The 20,037-nt window shown below is 43.0% G+C and overlaps 1 protein-coding gene across 2 annotated transcripts in view; it reads right to left on the minus strand.

Annotated features, from left to right (window-relative positions):
* The window catches only part of SMTNL2 (smoothelin like 2), a 353,335-nt gene that overhangs the window by 121,812 nt on the left and 211,486 nt on the right, over positions 1-20,037 (minus strand). For both annotated transcript variants that reach the window (XM_078679345.1, XM_078679344.1), the window contains exons 3-5: positions 14,993-15,235; positions 8,225-8,287; positions 3,448-3,532 (exon numbers count right to left, since the gene is read on the minus strand). In XM_078679345.1, coding sequence (XP_078535471.1) covers positions 3,448-3,532; positions 8,225-8,287; positions 14,993-15,235 — 391 coding nt within the window. The remainder of the gene's footprint in view (positions 1-3,447; positions 3,533-8,224; positions 8,288-14,992; positions 15,236-20,037) is intronic.

Consider the following 20,037-nt stretch of genomic DNA (forward strand, 5'->3'; position numbering starts at 1 on the left):
CTAAAATATTGTTTCTTCTTCCTTTTACTTTTTTCAGTGTTATGGCCTTTGGTCTAAAGATGCAGGCTTTAGTTTCACGTTTTAGGTTTAGTTTAATTATTTTATAAACTGTAGAGAATCAGGACATATCAAACTCACATTTGATATTTTGGCTACATTTGATTCTTTCACTGATAGGTAAAATGGCTAGTTTCATAAACATCTTTCCTAATATGTGTCATCACATTTACCCACAGAGAATGGGTAAAAAAAAACATTAATACATCAGACCATAGTTTCTGATGGGTCAGTATTGATAGTAGGTGAATTGCCAACACCTCAGGCTTTAAATATTAAATGCAAGGTATAGTGACAAGTATATATATCATCAAGCATCTGGGATAGTGGTGAAAACGTTACACCAGACTTTTGGAAAACATGGAACGCAGTGTCACTTGTTATGCTCTGCAAAAAAGGTTCTTTCCAAGTTCAACAAAGATTGGAGTGATATTGTTTGTATTTGTAGTGATTCAGCTACGTATATAAAACATTTGTGTGATGAGTTGTCAAAATTGATACCCAAGCTGAAGTAATTCCCTGTAGGAGATCCTTGCCACTTGTTAGATGGTATGCTGAAAGCATCTTTACAATCTTCAGAGTTAATGAGGGATGCTATGGACTTTTTAGTTCATCTGGTGCACTGTTTTCTTATGCTCAGGAACTAAAACGCAAATATTTATCATTTCGTGCTTTATGTGACATCAAAGAAAGATTCATCCCAACTGTGTCCCTTAGCTGACGATTCTCAGCCCAAGGGGATATGAATGCTGAGAGGGCCTTTTCACAGAAGTTTACATGGGAAGGAAAGCGCACATGACCAAAGACTCACTGAAGAAGAATTTTATTTTTATGGTGTACTACAATAAGATTAATTTGCAAAAATCTCTTTGAACCTCATATACACTATACGTACACTGTCTATATACCATGTTCTTTCAGTGCAGAAAGCAAGCACTGACGTTCCATAAACACCGGAAAAACACTTTTTCTGTTGTTTTTAGTGGCGTGAAAATGTGTAACCACTGATAACTGTTTTTTATGATATTGAAAACACTGAAAAAACCCCACCAGAATTTACCAAAAATAGAAACTGAAAACAGGACAGCCTAGGTATATATCTTTCACATTAAATCTGTCAGCCCTGCTGCCTTTGTCGTAAATTTTCATGTTAAATATATCTGGCCTATGGGCCACTGGGAAAAGTAATGTTAAATGACAATAAGTGACCCAATCAGTCCTGCAGTCTTTACCATTCACCTCTCACCAACTTAAGCCTCCTGTCCTGAGCATATTATTTAAAAAGCCAAAACAAGCACTAATTTTTTCAGTACATGCAAACACATTCTGCCAAATTAAATGCTTGTGGAGAGGAAAATCAACATATGGATTGTATTGTATTGTAATTGCATTTATATTGCGCTTACTACCTCTGACGAGGCGTCGAAGCGCTTTTTCGGCGGGTAGCACGCTACTCCGGGACCCACAGAGGATTAGTGTTGAATTAGTATAGTGAAACATGCAAGTACATTTTTAAGTGGTGGATAGGTTAGTCAGTTATTTGGATTGATAGCAGAAGGATAGAGTAGGACAAAGGTTTGTATTTATTTATCGCTCGCTTGTTGACGCATGCTATTCAGGGAGCCTTTAAAGGATTAGTGGTGAATTAATATGGTGAAATATGAGGTAATTTCAGTGGTGGATATTAGTCTGTTACTTGGAGTGGGAAGGATAGCGGATGGATAAAAGGGGAAGAAAGATTTGCATTCATATAGCACTTGTTAGCCCTGATGGGTGTTGAAGCGCATTTAAAACACAACACAGGTGATAAAATATGCAATTACAGGCAGGCTAAAACTACAATTTTTAACTGTAACAACCACAGGCATAGACAGTAAACACAGAAAGTGAAAATCGTTTTTTAAACAACTTTTTGTCTTGGGAAGAGACAGCACTAGTCTGTCTCCTTACCACTTCCTGGACTCTTCTCACTGCAATCTGGGGCACATGTAGGCTGCAGCTCACAAGATGGAGGAGAATGATTTGGGGTGCAGCCAGCAAGGCCTTAAGGGGCCTGGGCAGGTGTGAGAGGAGGGCTCAGACTTGCCTGGTAGCTGAATAGCCAATGGTCTGCTGGCCTGGGGGTGGGGTCTGGGCAGCTGCTTGCTCCTGTTCACAATCTCCTAGGAGACAGACAGGCTCAATCCACAACTTTGGACTTCAGCAGGTAAAGGTTTCACTACCTCGAAATCTAACAATACTGTTTGAATAAAGCTTTACTCCCCCTGTTGGCCAAAAAACGAAGTGCACAGGCCCCAGTAAATGCAGTTTAAACAGCTCACAGAAGCACCCTCTGATGTAGAAAATCCCTGTTGCTGGGGGGGGGGGGGGGGGGAAGGGGGTTGGGGGGGGTAAGGGGGGCTGGCCTCACTGGCTTGTGAACAAAATGGAGGCTGGGGGTGCACTGTTTGAGCACACAGGCCTAAGCACAGAGCAAAGGAGAAATTTTTAACTGTAACAACCACAGGCATAGACAGTAAACACAGAAAGTGAAAATCGCTTTTTAAACAACTTTTTGTCTTGGGAAGAGACAGCACTAGTCTGTTGATCACATAAGATATACTACAGTTGTGCTCTCAGACCAGACCTAAAAAGCATCTCTTTTCAAGAAGCCGTGTTGCACCTTTTCTGGTGACGCAATGAACCAAACAGTGCTCAAGTCCCTAACAAAAGTATCCAGCAAGGAAGTTGTGGGATTGAATTAGGCCAAAAACCCTGCATCATTGATCTCAGTTATCTAATGCTGGATGCAGAACACCCAAAGATGCATGGCACGTCAGGGAACTAAAAAAAGAACTATGTAATTCCAATTAAGTCATAGTTTATCTATTTTTGCATTGGGCTTCCTAGAATAATTGTAAAACAGGGAACTCAATATCAGATAAAAGCAACTTCATTCAGGGTAGCCTTTAAAAATCCATGCCCGACAAAGGGTTGTGTTTACAGTTTTGGAATTAAGCAAATGCAGGTGCTATTTTAAGCCTATATGTAAAACACTTCAAGGCTGTAAAAAGTACCATACGGGCAACTCTGAAAAGAAACTAAATTAATCATGTATGTTGTCCCCAAAGGCAGCTGAGGTACCAGTATTTGCCCGTCGTGTTATGACAACCCCTCTTCAAACAAGGTCTAAACACCAAATACAAGTTAGGAAAGCAGCAGGCGATCCAGGCAGGGGCAGTCCTCTTTCCATATCTAACGTCTAAGGCAGAGCACGCGGCTTGACTGCTCACTGACAATTGTTCACGGGCGTTGAACAAACACGCTCGGTTGTGCATATTCCGCAGCTGTTCCACCACAATCAAACAATAACACAGGGAAAGCGGTGTCAAAGCATCCGGCATGGCCTACCCTTCGCTGGATTGTGTTCCACTCGAGGCGCTGTAGCTCTTGCTTGAGACGGACTTGGTGACAGAAGTGACGGAAGAATTTTTTTCTGCAAAAAATAAATAAACACAAAGTAAATAAATAAAAAAGGTGTCTCTCACACTTCATTCACCGCAAAGAGCTTGTTACAACGCGGTAGTCATCACGCGCGACATGGAAATACTCCCCACATAGGATAAAAACAAAGAGAATAAATACACTTCAAGTGGCACATCCCAGCGGAGTAACATGTTACTCCTGCAGACAGACAAGCGCTTCGGCGCCCGTATTAAGCACTAAACAAATATACAGTTTAAAATTATAGTCATTTTCTTTCGTTCCAACCCGTCACACAGCTAGTACTTGTGGTTTAGAACAGCAGGCATCAACTTCGATTATTCCAAAAGCCAATTTCCAACATGAAAATATTACCTTGTCTGACACCGACTCTTCTCACTGTGGAGAGGGCACATAGCTAACTGGCTCTCGGAGTGTCCGCTAGTCTTGGATATTTTAACCGAATGGGTAAAGTTACACCACAAGTCCCAACGTGCTAATTATAGACTTAAAAGTCCCAAATTGATATGCATGGTTTTAGAAGCTGCAGCTCAGTGTCAGGGGATGCCGCCCAGACCAGTGGTGGCCAACCTCCGTCCACAAGAGGCAAATTCTTATGTGTTCAAGTTTTCCACATTGGGTACATTTGCGTACCATGAATTTGAATGGGATAACTCGCATTATACCACGGGTGTTCCGACATCCGGGTGGTTACTCCGAATTGACGCTGCTTCACGAGCCGGTTTCTCGGCTCCATGTGAATGGTAAAGGATTGGAGTCTTGCAGAATACAGTAACTAGTAAACCAAGCACTGGAGTCTGACAGGTTCCTTTGAAAATAGTAAAATAAGTGCTGGAGACAGATTTCAGTGTAAGTGATAAGCTAAGTGTTGCAATGTGAACATTTTCCATAAGTGACGTGTAAAAAGCACAGCTCCAAAAACAGACACAACAGTTTATAGGATTGTAGGAGCTAGGGTTACAGCAAAAGGTTAGAAGTGGGGTAAGAAAGGGCTGGAGAAAGTGGAGGATGGTGTGAGGGTGAGTGAAAACAAGGGTGCGAGCCAGGGTACGTTTATGAAAAGGGTGGCATGTTACAGGGCAGTTCAAGATTTTCTCTGGGATCCTGAAATAAAAATTGTCTAGGTCAGAGTTTCTTAACCTTTTGACATCTCTGGATCCCCACTGAATAATTATTGGAACCTGGGGACCCCACTGCGTTATTGCTGGACGCGAGGGACTGAAGACTTAGCAATTTCGATGATTTGAAGAACAAAACAATACACAAATGACGATTAATTCACAAACATCATTAAACAAACCTCATAATTTTATTGGGAAGGAAGGAGCTTCTCTAAATTCAATTAAAGCATTTCATCATCCAAATTATATTTTGTTTGATGCACTTGAACTGTCCCACCAATCAAATCTGAGGATTCCAGCTAAATTGAGCCTACAATTTCAAATTCCTTCACAGTTACAGAACGTTTTAAAATTTTCAATTTTGGTTATTTATTTATATACACTTTATTAATCTGTTATTATTTAATTTTCTAAACAGTGACAGACCCGTTGAGTAGGATTTGCAGACCCTCAGGACCACAAGTTAATGATTGCTGCTCTAGGTTTATGCTAAAAAAGATAAGAGACTACGAATTTTGACTCCGGGATTATTCAAAAATATTCCTCCTCCCCCCCAAAAAAACATGGACCTACGGAGATCGGTACTAAAGATGCCTCTATTGCATGATGTTCTCTCACCAGCACGCCTTCTGTATCCTCCCCTCATTCAAAGTATCTGCCAGCGACAGAGCTTATTGTTTCTCGGTCCTGAGATGGAAAATGTGCCCATAATGCATTGAACACATCAACTCGGTCCATAGGGTTGGGTTTTGGTGCCTTTCCTGGGGGCATCGGATTTATACTCATGCAGATTATCCCTGTGGTGCACATAACATAATAAAGACTGGAACTGGAGATGCCTCAAGGATTGCTTTTCCTAGAATAGTTGCAGAACGCCAAAGCTCGAGAAGGGTGAAGAAGTCCCCTCCCAACAGTTTCCGTTCCTCACCCTCAAGCGAGTCTCCCTTGGCATTGCATACAGAGGCCAGGTATCGAAGCTTTGACAGGAGATGCATGTCTGCACGACTGGTCTACGTGGCGAAATGCCCTGTAAATCAGAGCTTCCTCTGTAGATGATGGGAGATTCGCCGACACCGGAGCATGGTTCCTCCACCAATCAATGGACCTCATAAAATATATTCACCTTTTCCTTGTGACATGACTCTGTATAGGTCTTGTATGTCAGCAGTTGCATTTGGATTGGCACTGTTCTGTTCTCAACTGCTCGGAGTGGTATCCTCAGGAAGTCAGCAACTGCCTACACTCTGCTTCAACCTACAGTTAATGCTTTGTTTTGGGGGATGGAGGCGGGGTGGAGAGAAGTACTACTGACCAGGGTTGAATGGATTGGCCTAGGACAGTGATACTCAAAGTACGGCCCGGGGGCCGCATGCGGCCTTCCTGACCTTGACCTGTGGCCCCTTCATCAACAGCAGCATTGGGCTGATGTTCACTTGATTCAGGACTAAGGTTAAAAAGATGCTAAATATACAGGCAAGCCTTTAATGAAAGGTTAATTGAAATGAAAGATAGGAAGTAACTAGGTTTTCCAGCACCACTTAACTTTAAGAACACTTTTACTTTCAAAGCCATCTTGCACCCAATCGTCACCCTGCTGGCATTGTTTCGGCCCTCGGTCACATTACAGACCAAACTTTGTGACCCTTGGGCAAATGTTTGCGAATATCCATGGCCTAGGAGGTTGTACCTCCAGCAGATCTACACAGAAGCATGTCTGCACTGGATTCCAGTTTTACTTCAGCTTTATGTATCAATGTAGCCAGAAAAGCTAGTTTTATTTAGATTTCAGCCGGATGCTCCTGATTCTTATCAGCATGGATTCTAGTCACAACATATTGTTGACAAACCGTGGTGCGAAGGTTAAAGTGGATGTGCCAAGCCAAAGAGGTTGGAGAGCCTTTGTCTGATGTTCTACGTGTCTGTTTACTTTTGATTGGTCTTTGGTTGGTCTAGACTTTCGAACTAGTGACATTTCTTTACCTTGCATGAAGGAGAAGGGAAAATGCCATTGTTTGTGGATGGATATAGCTGATGGAGTGAATGGAACAGGACAGGTTCATTCAAATTTAGCAATCACCCAGCCTTGCATAGTTAAGTTCTAAATGTGTGAATGAGCTCGTTATTCAGAAGCAATAAATGATTTGATAGGATACATCTTGACCATGAAAACAACGCAATATTAGGTAGAAAACAGTTTTTCTGAGAGTTGTCTGATGAATCTACCATCACCTTCAGTCGCTGCCATCCTGCACGTGTAATGATGGAATTCAATAGTAAGCGGAGAGCACAGGGGACAGGAAAACGAACGACAGTTCACTGCTCACTGGAAACACCTGGCACCCCACTGTAAATGCATCTTTTTATTGGATCAGAGACCAAAGGAAAATGTACCATATGTCTCCAATAATGAGGGAACAACTCTGGCACACACTTTTCATGTTCATCCTACTGCAAGCTTAGTGGATCATTTCTAAGACCATCCACTCTAAGACCGTGACCAGTTCTAAACACTTCTGTAGCACAGACAATCACATCCTTAAAGGGAAGAAGTCCAAAATGTATAAACGATATAGAAACAAGCGGCCTGTGTCTTCACTCTGACTCTGGAGTGAGTTTCCCCATCCATTTAGATCGCTTCGCCTTCATCCAACAGACTAAGAAGGCAACCCAAGCCCTCCTCTTCCGACAGGAGAAATCCTCTGTAACTCTACAGTGCTAACCTGGCCGCTATGATGATTCTAACCTGGGCTATGCATTCAAATAAATTCCATTTAATTATCCATCACTGAGCTCCACCTTACTCACAGTATTCAGCCATGTTTTTTCCTTGCCATGGTGCATTCATAGTGTTTTACCAAAGCTACTTTTGGGGCAAATAAAACCGGTAGAGCAGATGAGATTCAGAGTATGAGTTTCATTGGATTTTATAGTACAAAATAATTTGACAAAATCCATACAACTTCTCTCAGGTTCTTTGCTAAACTATAGTCTTCTGGTTCAACATTCTCAGAACACCTCACACGTTGTTTCACTACATCTGTCCGCTCATTGCAGGTGTGGAATTAAGTATGGGCGTACCAAAGTTCTGTGTACATAATTTATTGAGTAGCTTTGTAATGCCATTCCCCTTTGATTAGTTCATGGCCTGACGGTTTTGTCCATACTTTGTTTGGATCTTAGGGCAAGAGCGGCAGGTGGGCACTCACTGACCACTTCTTTTGGGCGCCGTAATATTTTGGAACTGTGATGATATTGAAGAATGAATGTCCTGGTAAACAGATTGTAAAGGAAAGAGTACCTAATTTCTGACTTGCATGCAAAGAAACAAGTGTTGCTGGGAAAATATCATACTAATGTAACAGTTTGAGATGGCGGAGGAAGCAAACCCCACCCATCACCACCCAGCTGCCGGCACAGTTCATGCCACTGACATGGCTGAAAGCACGGCAAACCATGGCAAACTGAATAAATCAATAAAAACACTGTAAAATTTGAGACAACACTATTGACAATCGCATAAAACTATGTTCAAGCCGAGACGTTTCAATCATGACCATGCTCACCCGAGGTTACGGATACGCCCATTGTTCGCACGGATCCCGCACTCCAAGTCTTCACAGCACTCGCTGAAAAACAAAGTATAATATTTTGAAGATGATAAATTTTTTTTCTTTCTTTTTTTACGATTTCTTGACTGGGGGAAGGAGCGTCTAGAAATGGTGTTCTCATTAGCACTACAAACAGCCAAGATGATGACAAAGCCTTTCAGGTATTTAATTGACCATCTGTAGACCAAAATTCATTTAAAGCACTGGAAGTCCAATGTTGGTCCACCCAGACTGAAACAATGGGAGATTCTCTAAATCTTCACTGGCTAAGAAAATAAATTCCCTGTAAGTAAATGTAGCTTTCTTGGATATCCTGATAATCTGGCACAGATCCAGCCACCTAGGAGCAACAATGACCCCCTGATTTAGAGTATTTGAATTTAAGTATTAGCTCCTGAGGTCTGGTAATTCAGGACAGCAGGATTCAAAACAAACACACACACACACACACACACACCCCCAATCCACACCCATTCCTCGCCCCCAAAACAAGAAGGTACCAAAGGACGTAATCATTTTGTTTTTGGTATTTAGGCATTCCAGATCTACATAAATGTTAGGTACAATACCATGTTGTCCTAATGAATCGAAAGTGAATGAAAGAGACAACCACCAGGTTGTTAAATAGTAAAGTGATCAATGAACCTAAAACTTCTAGAATATTTGGCGTTATCAAAAGTGTGCACACTGTAGTTGGTTTTGACTCCATGTCTGCAATTAATTCAGTAGCCTTGTTCATGCAATTAAGTGTACTATGAGGTTATACGTTTCCTCTAAATCTTACAGACGTAATTACTGTCATTGGCAACTGCAAAAATTCACTCAACCAAGAACACTGAGAAAATATCAGATTATAATTTAATATGTTAATAAATTAATAATTTGTATTTGTCTGACTAATAAAAATCGTTACAAAATGTTTCAAACTACAAGACGTATCTGCAAACATAATCACATGGTACTGTGTACTAAAATAAGCTAGAATAATTACATTAGTCATTCAAGCGTCAAGATAAAAATTCTGCAAAGAACATTGATTTTTTATCAGTTTTAAGCAAAGATAAAAAGTAAATATGCATTAGAATCACAATAATCAATGTAAAACTTGTTAGTCAAGCTACATTACAGGATAATATAGATAAATTATCGAGCAGCAGTCACTAGCAAGAGTTATCTCTGAACTTTATTAATTTCAGAAAGTGCCCTGTCCAGCGTGAGTCTGCCCAGGTCAGACTTTCTGTGACCGCATTGTCCAGTTCTGTGGCGTTTAGGGATAAACCGGGCTTACAAGTAACACAGCTCAAAGGGGCTGCTCTTTTAAACTAGAACCTCAAAAGAGCAAAGTAGTGTTTTATAGAATAGGGTATTGCAGATGAGAGGCTGTAATACCACGTTTGCTTTTATCCTTACTCGCTGGTTGGCACTAATCTCACCAAAATCAGTTTAATGGGAAAGGTTTTCATTTTCACAGTCACCAGTTAATTGAATAAATTCTATTGAATGTTTGATTCCCACTCTGTTATTTTCCCTTGGTTTCATAGTCTAGAATTAAAGCCTGTGGCACGAGGTTTCTGCAGCTCTAGTAAAACCAATGATTTTAGCGTTCCCCCGGCACTACTTTAAAATCATAGCAAGCTTTAAGAACATTTTCTTTATGTATCAGTACCTGGGGTTTCAGCTAAAATTCTTCTTGATAAATTTGAGACTGAGGTGTGGAGTAAGGGAGTCCGAATAGCAACCCGAAGATGCGGCACTGTGCTACGTTAGTCTATTGAACAATGCCCTAAGAAAAGCCACATTTATGATGGGCAGAAGTGCCATGGAGTAGAGGTACCATGGCCAAGCCGGATAGGTTCTTTGCCAGACCTATAATTGCCTCTATTAAGGTCATGGTTTTCAGCCACAGCAAGGCAAAGAAAGGAAATTAGTGCTTCCCATGTCTGCTGCTTAAGTGGTTCAGTGTTCAATGGATTGGCAAAGAGATACCCAAGCCATGCAAGAAACTGATCTTTGGCGGACTGCGACAATTTCAATGAATTTATTCTACTAGAGGTGGCTTATAATTTCCAAAGCGGTTAGTTGTGGAAATCTCAAAATAAACCAAAAGATTATGCTGTGAGATCGCTTTCTAGGCGGGTTGAAATCTCAATGTTTTCAATTTTCTCGAAAAAGATCCATGAAAATAAATGCAGGTTTTTATGCTATTCTGAAAATATGAGAACCAGTATAATGAGCTGGAGTGCTACAAAGAGAGCAGATGTTCAAGATATACAGTCCCAAGCAATACCAACATCACCAACTTTATCTCGTCTTAGAGGGGGGGTAGATGTGGGTCTGGATCGGCCATCTGGTAGAGCGCCAGAAAGACAGCAAGATATGCAGTCCTGAGCAAAACCAATATCACCAGCTTTATCTCGCCTAAGAGAGGGATAGACGGGGGGCCTTGATCGGCCATCTGTGATTCTCCGCCACATACATTTTAATTGTAGTCCCTTATTATTAATAGTACCTTTTATTGGTCTTGTAGCCCATCTAAGAAGCCAGGGAGCTGGTTTAGAATCTCCTATTTCTGGCTTGTGGCAGGATTAACATATGTTCCATGAAAGTAGACTATTGTGACAATTGTTAGCTAGATTATAATTGTTGCAAAAGACGGGAGTGAAAATACAAAGACATTAGGGAATTCCAGATCTATTTTTTGGTGCTTGGCTGAAAGAGGAGCGCTGATAAATACTAATAAGCCCCCTGTGGTGTGCCCTGTAGCACAGCCTATGTTGCAGGTGTACAACACACTTTCCTAACGTGTTTTCCACTGCTCAGGTTTCTAGTAAATAAACAATATAAAAACTGGATAGTTTTTTAAATCATATCTTCTCTGTGCCCCCTATATCCCATGAGAAGATCTTTAAATCATTGGTTTCTTGAGTATCTCCAGGTCTACCTCCATGGGCTGCTCAATGATTGGATGGCCTAACAGCTAGGGTGATTGACCTCGAACCTGGGGAATCAGGTTTGAGTCTCAGCAGGGACGCTCAATATCCTGTGATTTTAGGCAAACACTCAATTTCCCCGCACCTAACAAAAAAAAAATGAATGTGTCCATCTGTAATACAACTGGTGCTCCTGTAAAGCACTGTGATACCTTCGGGTCTAGTTCGAGCAATAAAAAACTCAAACAAAAAATAAGGAATTTTCGTTTACATCATGAAACAAGGAATCTACATGTTTAAGGTCAAGCTGCTAGCCAACTCCAAACACAACACAGTGATAGATGGGATGCCCGAATTGATTTCAACCACTGGCAATCTCTCGGGGCGCATCCCAATCCATTGATTTCTTTTGCCGACCATGTCACCTCGGTTTATACCCAGTCATACCTGGCTGATAAGCCCATTCCTGGGTTTCATGTGTTCCAGTTCAGGGACGAACTGGCTTGACAGTTCGGGCTGGACTGTTCCCACTGGAGAAGGGCCAAGACTAATTTGCATATAGCTGGGTCCAAACTGAGGTGGCATGGTATCACAGTATAGTGAGAACCTTCCAGCTGTACACAAGATACGCAGATACACCACTTGAGTTCAAGCGTTAATGTGAGGCTATGGTGTTCATGAGAGGCTATGCACTGCCTGTTTAATGCATCAATTAGGTCTCCTGTAGCATATTCAAGGTAAAACAATAACTTATGATTATTCACCTTTTGTGCAGCCGCTTTTGGAAATAGGGCTATTGATACTTTAGAAGTTGACTTTTTAATCAGCAGTGCCTCAGTTGCTGGGTCTACCCTACTTAGCAAGTTCTCAGAGGAGGGATCATTCCAAGGGTTCTTGTAGAGTGTGACTTGTCACCCCTGGGCGTCTGCAGTCGCCAAGTCCTGGCGTCCTTGGTCGAACGGACATGTCTCGAGCATCCTTCAGAATTCTTGCAGTGAAGGACATATACGTAGGTGAAGGGGGACGTAATTCCAGGACTTGGTGGCAAGGTAGGAGAAGGAACGACCTCCGCAGTGCTTCGCCGGATGTGGGGGTGTGGGCCAGGGTCAGTGAGGTGGAGCGGAGTTCCTAGTGGATCAATGGAACGTCAGGCGGTGGTTCATGTAGGTGGGCCCAGAGTCATTGAGTGCCTTGTAGGCTTGAGTCAGGAGCTTGAAGATGCCTCTCTTCTGTACGGGGAGCCAGTGGAAGGCTACGAGGTAGAGGGCGGTGCTCGTTCTCCTGGGGAGATTGAGGACGAGTCTCGCCCCCGTGTTCTGGATGGCATGGAGGCGGATGAGTAGTTGTTGGGTAGTTCCAACGTGGAGTGCGTTACCATTCCGGTCTCTAGGGGCATCAGGAATGGCATCACCGCCCCCCTAACTAAGAATAAATATACGTACAGCAATTAATTAACCCCATCTGGTTTGGATATTTTTTAAACATTTATCAGAACGTACAGAAAGTTCACAACATTCGAACACTAATATTCTAAGTTTCAGAAACGTCCAGTGGATGGGTGTCAAACTAGCAAATGAAAATTGCGAAAAAGCAGAAAGGGATGTATTGTGTCCAGCAATCAGGTTGTGATTTGTTCGCTTTGACTTTCCATCGCCCCCTTTTTAGCTCTTGCTGGACACCCTTTGACTTCATCCCAATTGGGGACACACCTCTACCACAGGGGGTGGCACAAGAGATGATTTGTTTCCAAGATATTCACAAGAGACATTTGGATAACATTAACTTGGTGGGGGTCAATACATAGACTGTGGTTGTCCTTAAACCCAGGCCTGGCTCGGTCCCTGTGGATCTACAGTGGACCACCCTGTGCGACCTGCATCGGAACTGAAATGTTGCCTGGAAACACAGTCTCTCTAGTTTCACAAAAAAAATCTAAAGACAATGTGGTAGACCACGGAGTCCTTGATATATGCTGTCAGAGTCATACCTCACTACCATTATTACTAGCAACATGTTTTTATTGTAGCACAACATGGTTTGCCATTTCCAATAGGCGTTCATAATCTATTTAATGGGATTGGCTTTTTGAACCACAGATCACACTATAATTATTAAGGAAGTTATTTAAAATACTTATAAAGTGCTCCATCACCAAAATGGTGTCCTGGCACTAAATGATAGTGGCCATATGCCGCTTATTTATACGGTCGCTCATTTAGACTGCAAATTATAGGTTTTCCGATTACTGTACAGTGGAATCTTCTGAAAAAATACTTAATGTCTATGAGCTCTTCATACATGCCTTACCTTTGAGAGGTACAATGAAAGTGGTTTCATATTAAAAAATATTGGGTTTCTGAGAGGCAGACACTAAAACCAAATGCCAGCAATTTCTGGCTGATGGTTGGAGATCAGCTATATGAGATCGTTGCTGATTTCAATAAATGCAGATAAATAAGGAAATAAACTCAGCAGTGACCATTATGGTTTTGAGATATTCACAAACTGAATTGGCCTTCGAGGAGGTGAAGAAACGGATCCCGTTGGATTGTCGCTCTCCTTTGCCCTGGTCAGCGATGCTCCTGCAGAGCCCAGATTGTCATTTGTAATTGTTTTTTAAAGTTATGATAACCAGTTGGAGGCATTCAGTATTTCTGAGGATGCTGATAAGGTGTTTTAGACCTCAGTATACACTTTTTTATTTTTTTTACAGAGTTTTATATAGCGCGTACTTGACCCGAATCGGGTATCAGAGCGCTTAACATAGCACCAGTTGCATAACATGAGGACACACTTTTTTTTTTAGGCACGGGGAGATTAAATGATTTGCCCAGAATCACAGGATGTTAAGCGCCATTGCCGAGACTCGAACCCAGATCCCCAGATTCGAGGTCGACCTCCATAGCCGTTAGGCCACATCCTCTCCCTTACACACTTCTACATTGGACCAAGGATGTGCACCTTCTCATGTGGCCCCCCTTATGTCCATTGACCTTCGTATATGCTTCAATGATGGAGGTCAGTGATTAGAATGTGTAATGTGTGTGGAATGTAATGTGTGTGGAATGTAATGTGTGTGGAATGTAATGTGTGTGGAATGTAATGTGTGTAGAATGTAATGTGTGTGGAATGTAATGTGTGTAGAATGTAATGTGTGTGGAATGTAATGTGTGTGGAATGTAATGTGTGTGGAAAGGATTGTGTCTTTGTTCCACCGGTCTGCTGAGAAAGTTAATTCTAGGATGTCTTAGCAAGAGTCGTCCTGTTTCTGCTGTGAATAACCTGGAACGAGGCCTGGGCCTACTAGTGAACTACCCGTACCCGGATGTAGAATTGACATTAATAAAATTCTCTGTTATCCTACAGCAGGTGGGACATTAGCATCAAAACAGCAGCTTCAAAACCAGCTATGACATCTGAGGGCGTGAAGGTGGATTTCATGCGCTAGAGAAACCAGGGCAACATTCAGGCAGTCAATATCACTGTAGAAAAACAATCTGTTCCTCAAGGCTGTTGGCCTTGAGTAAAAAATAAGTAGATTGAAGTGTCCTGGATAGAAAAACATCTTTTATGGTAGTGTCTGAAGATGCTTAAAACATAATACACCTAGAGACCTTTACATACACTCATCAGCTCAGATTAAGAAAGGGCTTTAATGACGCTGCTGTTCTATATAGAACACTCAAGAAAAAACCCCAGCAGGAGGCGCCCTCCAAGTGGCTCCCATCCAACTACATCAAGAGCTGGAGTGGGAGAGAGGATCTCGCTGGAGGGATTTGCTTTCTTAACCTACCGGACTGGTTTGAAGTCTTGGTAGCAGCCTCGTTGTGGTTCTTGTTGCTGTGTCCTAAGTGGCTGCTGGACGAGTTGGTGCTGAACGAGGTGGACGACTCCGCAGAAAACTTTTCAGATACTCGTGTGACTGCGGTTACGGGAAGGTGGGGCATGCGCAGGGCGGTGGTAGGCGAATGATCCTGGGAGGACAGACTCCCGGTCTGGCCGTGTGAGGCAACTTCATTGGACATTTTCAGTTGACCTATAAAAACAAAGAAAATACTTTGAAAACCTCCAGTGGACTATTCCTATTCCAATACTGGGTGTAAATAGGACCATCATCAGTACTTTTGCTTGCTACAGATGTACACTTATATCCTGTCTGTTGTACCTTGGATCATATCCTTGTTAGCTGCTCAGCCAGAGTGAATGTGAAGTCTGCGTGGAATGTTGGAGTGTTTGATGACAGAGCGAGTAGAATGTGAGTGTGCTGGTTGTGTGTGGTGGGGCACTTTTATGGATCAGTACATCTTCCTGTAACCTAGAACCTGTGACGTAACATGAAGAATAAATCTACTACCTGTAACTACAAGACATGACTGCGCATCATTCTTCGTTTTAACACGGTCCAGTGGCAAACCCAGAGTAGATGTTGACAAGAGTTCCACTGATAGTAGGAGAATAGTTGTAAGCATAGGGATGTATAAAGCATGAGCCTAGTTACATGACAAGTGACCAGTTGTGGTCCGTCCATATTGGTGGAGGGGCCACACCCGCTCACCTTTTTCCGCGGAAGAAGAGTGTCGATCAGGGTGAGCAAAGGTCATCCGGATGTACACTCTTCTTCTTCAGGTCAAGCATCCAGGAGCTAGACATGCACAGGGTCCTGGCTGCCTGAGCTGAACTTTGCCAAGCTAAGAATTTTACAGCTCTTTGGGCGTGACCTTCATCACTTGGTAAAAGTGCCTCGAGGCCCACGTGAGTGATAGCCTCGTACCTGGGTACTTCAGTTCTAAACCCTGACCTGTCTATGGTCGAGTCTAAGTGGCACTTTGTCACAGAGTGGGAGGAGTGAGGAACTGCTGCTTCCCCTCATTGGCTGACCTAAATTCAGCCAATGAGAGAAGCTCGAAGGCTTTACTCTCCGGGAACTGCAGGCAAGGTAAGTTTTAGGTTTTTGAATGTTTGGTGCCTGTATGTGTAAATGTATGAATTTATTGCGAGTGAGTGTTGTGAATGTGTCTGTATGAGTGTGCATGTTTGTGAATGCACGGGTGTGAGTTAGTGCATATGCGTGCATGTGTGACCGACCCGACCCACTCCCTGCCATAATTACCAGCCAACACTGCAAGTTACCACTGTGCAGTTTAATGACAGACATTAATGCATTACTACTGATGCAAGCATTGCGGATGTACTGGCACACCTGATCTAATGAGCGTGATGTAAACACACATGAAGAAACAACTGACAATTCCCCAGAACGCAAAGGAGTCTACATCCTTGGTACCAAGCAAAGGCAGATTTTTTTCTCCTCCATCCTAGAGTCTTTTAGATTAAAGAAAGGGCATCAGCAGAATTATGCGCATGTTCCATTTCCTTCCTCTGTGATGGCACACTGTAAAAAAAGATAAACTGATTCGGTCTCAACCCGTTTGCTGCTACGAACGATAAGCGCCAGTGCTGAACGTTCGAAGAAACGGGTGCTGCCGCGTCGGCCGTTGGACGTGCGCAGCATCAGGGAGGTAGCTCGCACGACGGCAGCAGCGAACGGGTTAAATGGCTAGCGGCCTGCACAAACCTGCTAAAATCAGTGGGGTACCCAGAGGCTCTCTTTGCTCCATTTAAATGGTTGATCTGTCGATTCAATCCAAACCCCAACTTGGCGCAACGGCCTGTGCAGGGAAGGTCAACATGAAGGCCTGAGGGGGAAGAGTGGGTGGGGGGGGAGGGCAGAGGCGTAGGAAGGGAGGTGCGGTTGGTGCGGGCCGCCCCGGGTGTCATCACTGAAGTGGGTGACAAAATGCAAAAATATGTGTTTTAAACACATGTTTTCCATTTTGTTAAGCCGGGGGTGACAAGAAATTTTCTGCACCAGGTACCACCTGACCTTGCTACGTCATTGGGAGGGGGGGGGAGGTGCAACAGCTGCTAGTACTAGCTAAAGCTGTATTAATGGCAACCCAACCCCCTAGGACGAGTACTCCTTATGTGCACAAATAAGTCACAAATGAGCCTGTGGCCCTCAAGAGGAAATGAGGGGCAGGGCCGGACCGGCCATAGCGGGCACCGGGCAATCTCCCGTTGCGCCGCACGGGTGGGGGCCGGTTCTGGGCCCCGTTTTTGTTAAAGGGCCGTTTTTGTTACAGGGCCGTTTTTGCGGCCCTGTAACGAAATCGGCCAAAAACCGGCCCTGGCAAAGAGCTCGGCGGCACCTCCAACCCCCCCCACCACCCTCACCCCGAGTGGGGAGGGTGGGGCCAGGCGAGCACTCTGCAGGCCAGTTTTGGTTCCCAGTCCGGCCCTGACGAGGGGGCTCAGTTTGGAGTGAGTCAACGCACTCAAAGCCGGTGGGCAGCTTCCACAACCTAAGGTGCAGTTAACCATTCATATGCAACTGAAGTCAACAGCATAAATCAGAATCACTAATGAGAAAAAAGTTCACCTTAGATGACTCCTGCTAAATATTCAGACTACATGTGATTCAGCAGTATGATAGTGTTTGGAAAGTGGCAGCCTTAAGGCCACAAGCGTGGCTTGGAGAGAGCCATGGGCCCAGGTTGCTGTCGTAAATACTTGAGGTATTTGCATAGGTGAGTCAACACATTGGGTGTCGATTTGAATGGAATACCTGTCGTGGATCACCCACTACTAAGGCTCATTGAGAGTCTATGACCATCTCAAACCACAGGCCGTGAGGGTCTTCCAAGTACGGCACTCAAATCCGTCCCCAGGGTGGGGGGTAGGGATCGATACTGCAAGCCGTATTAAGTAAATTATAATACATGGGGTTCTGCAATCCCTGTATATAAAACAGTCTATAATTTCTTTACAATCAGCAACTTGTGACGCATGCAGTCACCTACTATAAAGAAATGACATCAGAACTCAACTGTAGTAAGTAATCACAAGTGAGTGCGGATGTCACAATGCCTGGTGGCAGAACCAGCAGCCAAGTGGAAAGGCAGGTCAGGTCAGAGCATAATTAATGCATTCGTTTAAAGAAGTAAAAAAACTTTTCTTTTCTTTGGTCTGCTCGGTTTTTCTAGCTGTACGGTCAAAATGTATAATCTAGATATTTATGGCAACATGTTAATTTTTTAAATTTCTTAGGAAATTGTAGAAGAGTTATACTATTTCTGCATTTTGCTCCTACGCTTTTTTTTTTAATTTATATTATTTTTGGAGGGAAACGGACTTCTCTTGTCAAATATCTAGCTGCCTTTTTGAGGTCTTTAATTTTGCACTAGGGTTTCTATGTTTATTCTTCATGTTTGCAAACACGATCCTGCTTTTATATGAGAGAACTGTGCACCTAGGAGTGAAGTCGTTTTGGGGAAAAATGTGATGTGTTACCATGTGTTATAAGGAATAAAGTACCCTCTGTTGTATATGTTAAGGATATTGCAAGTCACCTCTGAGATCCATAACCTTATAAAGAAACTCTACCTTCTGCCTCGTTCTTCTATATCGTCATGGAACCACTCAATGACTTGCAATATCCTTATAATATAAAGTAGGGTGTACTTTATTCCATATAAAAGCAGATACATTGGTACGCAAGTGGAAGGAGTGATAATGATGCATGAGAAAAGGCCTGATGTTGGGAAAATTAGGCTGAACTTCATTGCCGAGCCCAGAAACAAAGCTGTTTGATGAAGGCATACTTGAGCACCTACTGAAATGGGTCTTCAAATCCAGCATACAGTCACATTCTAAAACCGGTTTTGCCTGTGGAGGACTATTCTGCAAAATGCTGCAGCGCTGTCCACCCTGACCAAAGATGTTTCGAGAGTGAGCATGGGTGGGTGAACCGCTGGATGGTGGATTTATGGGTCCAACAGCAGCCGTTGTTAAGGCTGACCATGCCCACTTGTGGTATTAGCTTGACTGGATGCGGATTTCTTCCCCAATTTTGAAGTTTATAACTGACAGAGTGATGGGCAGTGCTGCAGTGGACTGACTGTGGGGATATTGGAGGAAGAGTTCGTTGCAATATGACGTGATGCAGAATTGCAAACTGGCCCTTCATCTTCAGGCTACGTTTTTCTAATTTGGTGAACACTTCTGGATGTTTTTACACAGAAGCTATAAGGATACCATATTTAACCTTATACTGTGACAATATTACCATATATTTCCATACAACTGATAGGTTACAGAAGCACTGTGACCTGCCTGTAGCAAAAAACATTAAAGTCAAGCAAAAACAAAAGTTAAATCATTCAGAAGTGGATCAGGCTGTAGAGCTTGGTACCTAAAGAGGGACTAGTCAGCGGTGATCCACAGCTACAGGCAATAGCGGATGGCAAGCTGACATAAACAACCCTGGATAACTGACAATACCTCAAGTAAAACTAGTCATGAATGTCAAAATTTGCTTAAAGAACAACTGAAGATTACTAATGGAGCCCATGGAAAAGCTCCTATTCTGGAATTCTACCTGAAAGGCCTGGTTCTTGCATAACCTGAAGTCAATCTTTGGAGTAGACTCCTAAAATTAAGGCAATTTGTGCTAATGAGACTTGGAATTGGATAGAATACAGCTGCAGAGGCGGGTCTGTGTGCTAGAATTGGTTTGCAACATAGCTTGAGGAACACCAGGCCTGGTACTTTGCTTAAACGAGTAGCAAAAGAGATCTTGTTTACTTTCAAGCGCCTCAAGACCAAATGGTTGAAGCAGGAAACTAGATCTCTGTAGTCCTTAAGCGTTGGAGAGAATCATGGCAACACAGGTAAGGGGAACTGAGCGGCTAATCAAGATATACTAGGGAATGGATTTATTCAGATAAAAGAAAGGTGTTCAAGAGGACCACCACAGTACTGGTCCTCCTCCAAATATAG

The sequence above is a fragment of the Lissotriton helveticus genome, chromosome 3_1 (assembly GCF_964261635.1).
Source record: "Lissotriton helveticus chromosome 3_1, aLisHel1.1, whole genome shotgun sequence".
Classification (NCBI taxonomy): domain Eukaryota; kingdom Metazoa; phylum Chordata; class Amphibia; order Caudata; family Salamandridae; genus Lissotriton; species Lissotriton helveticus.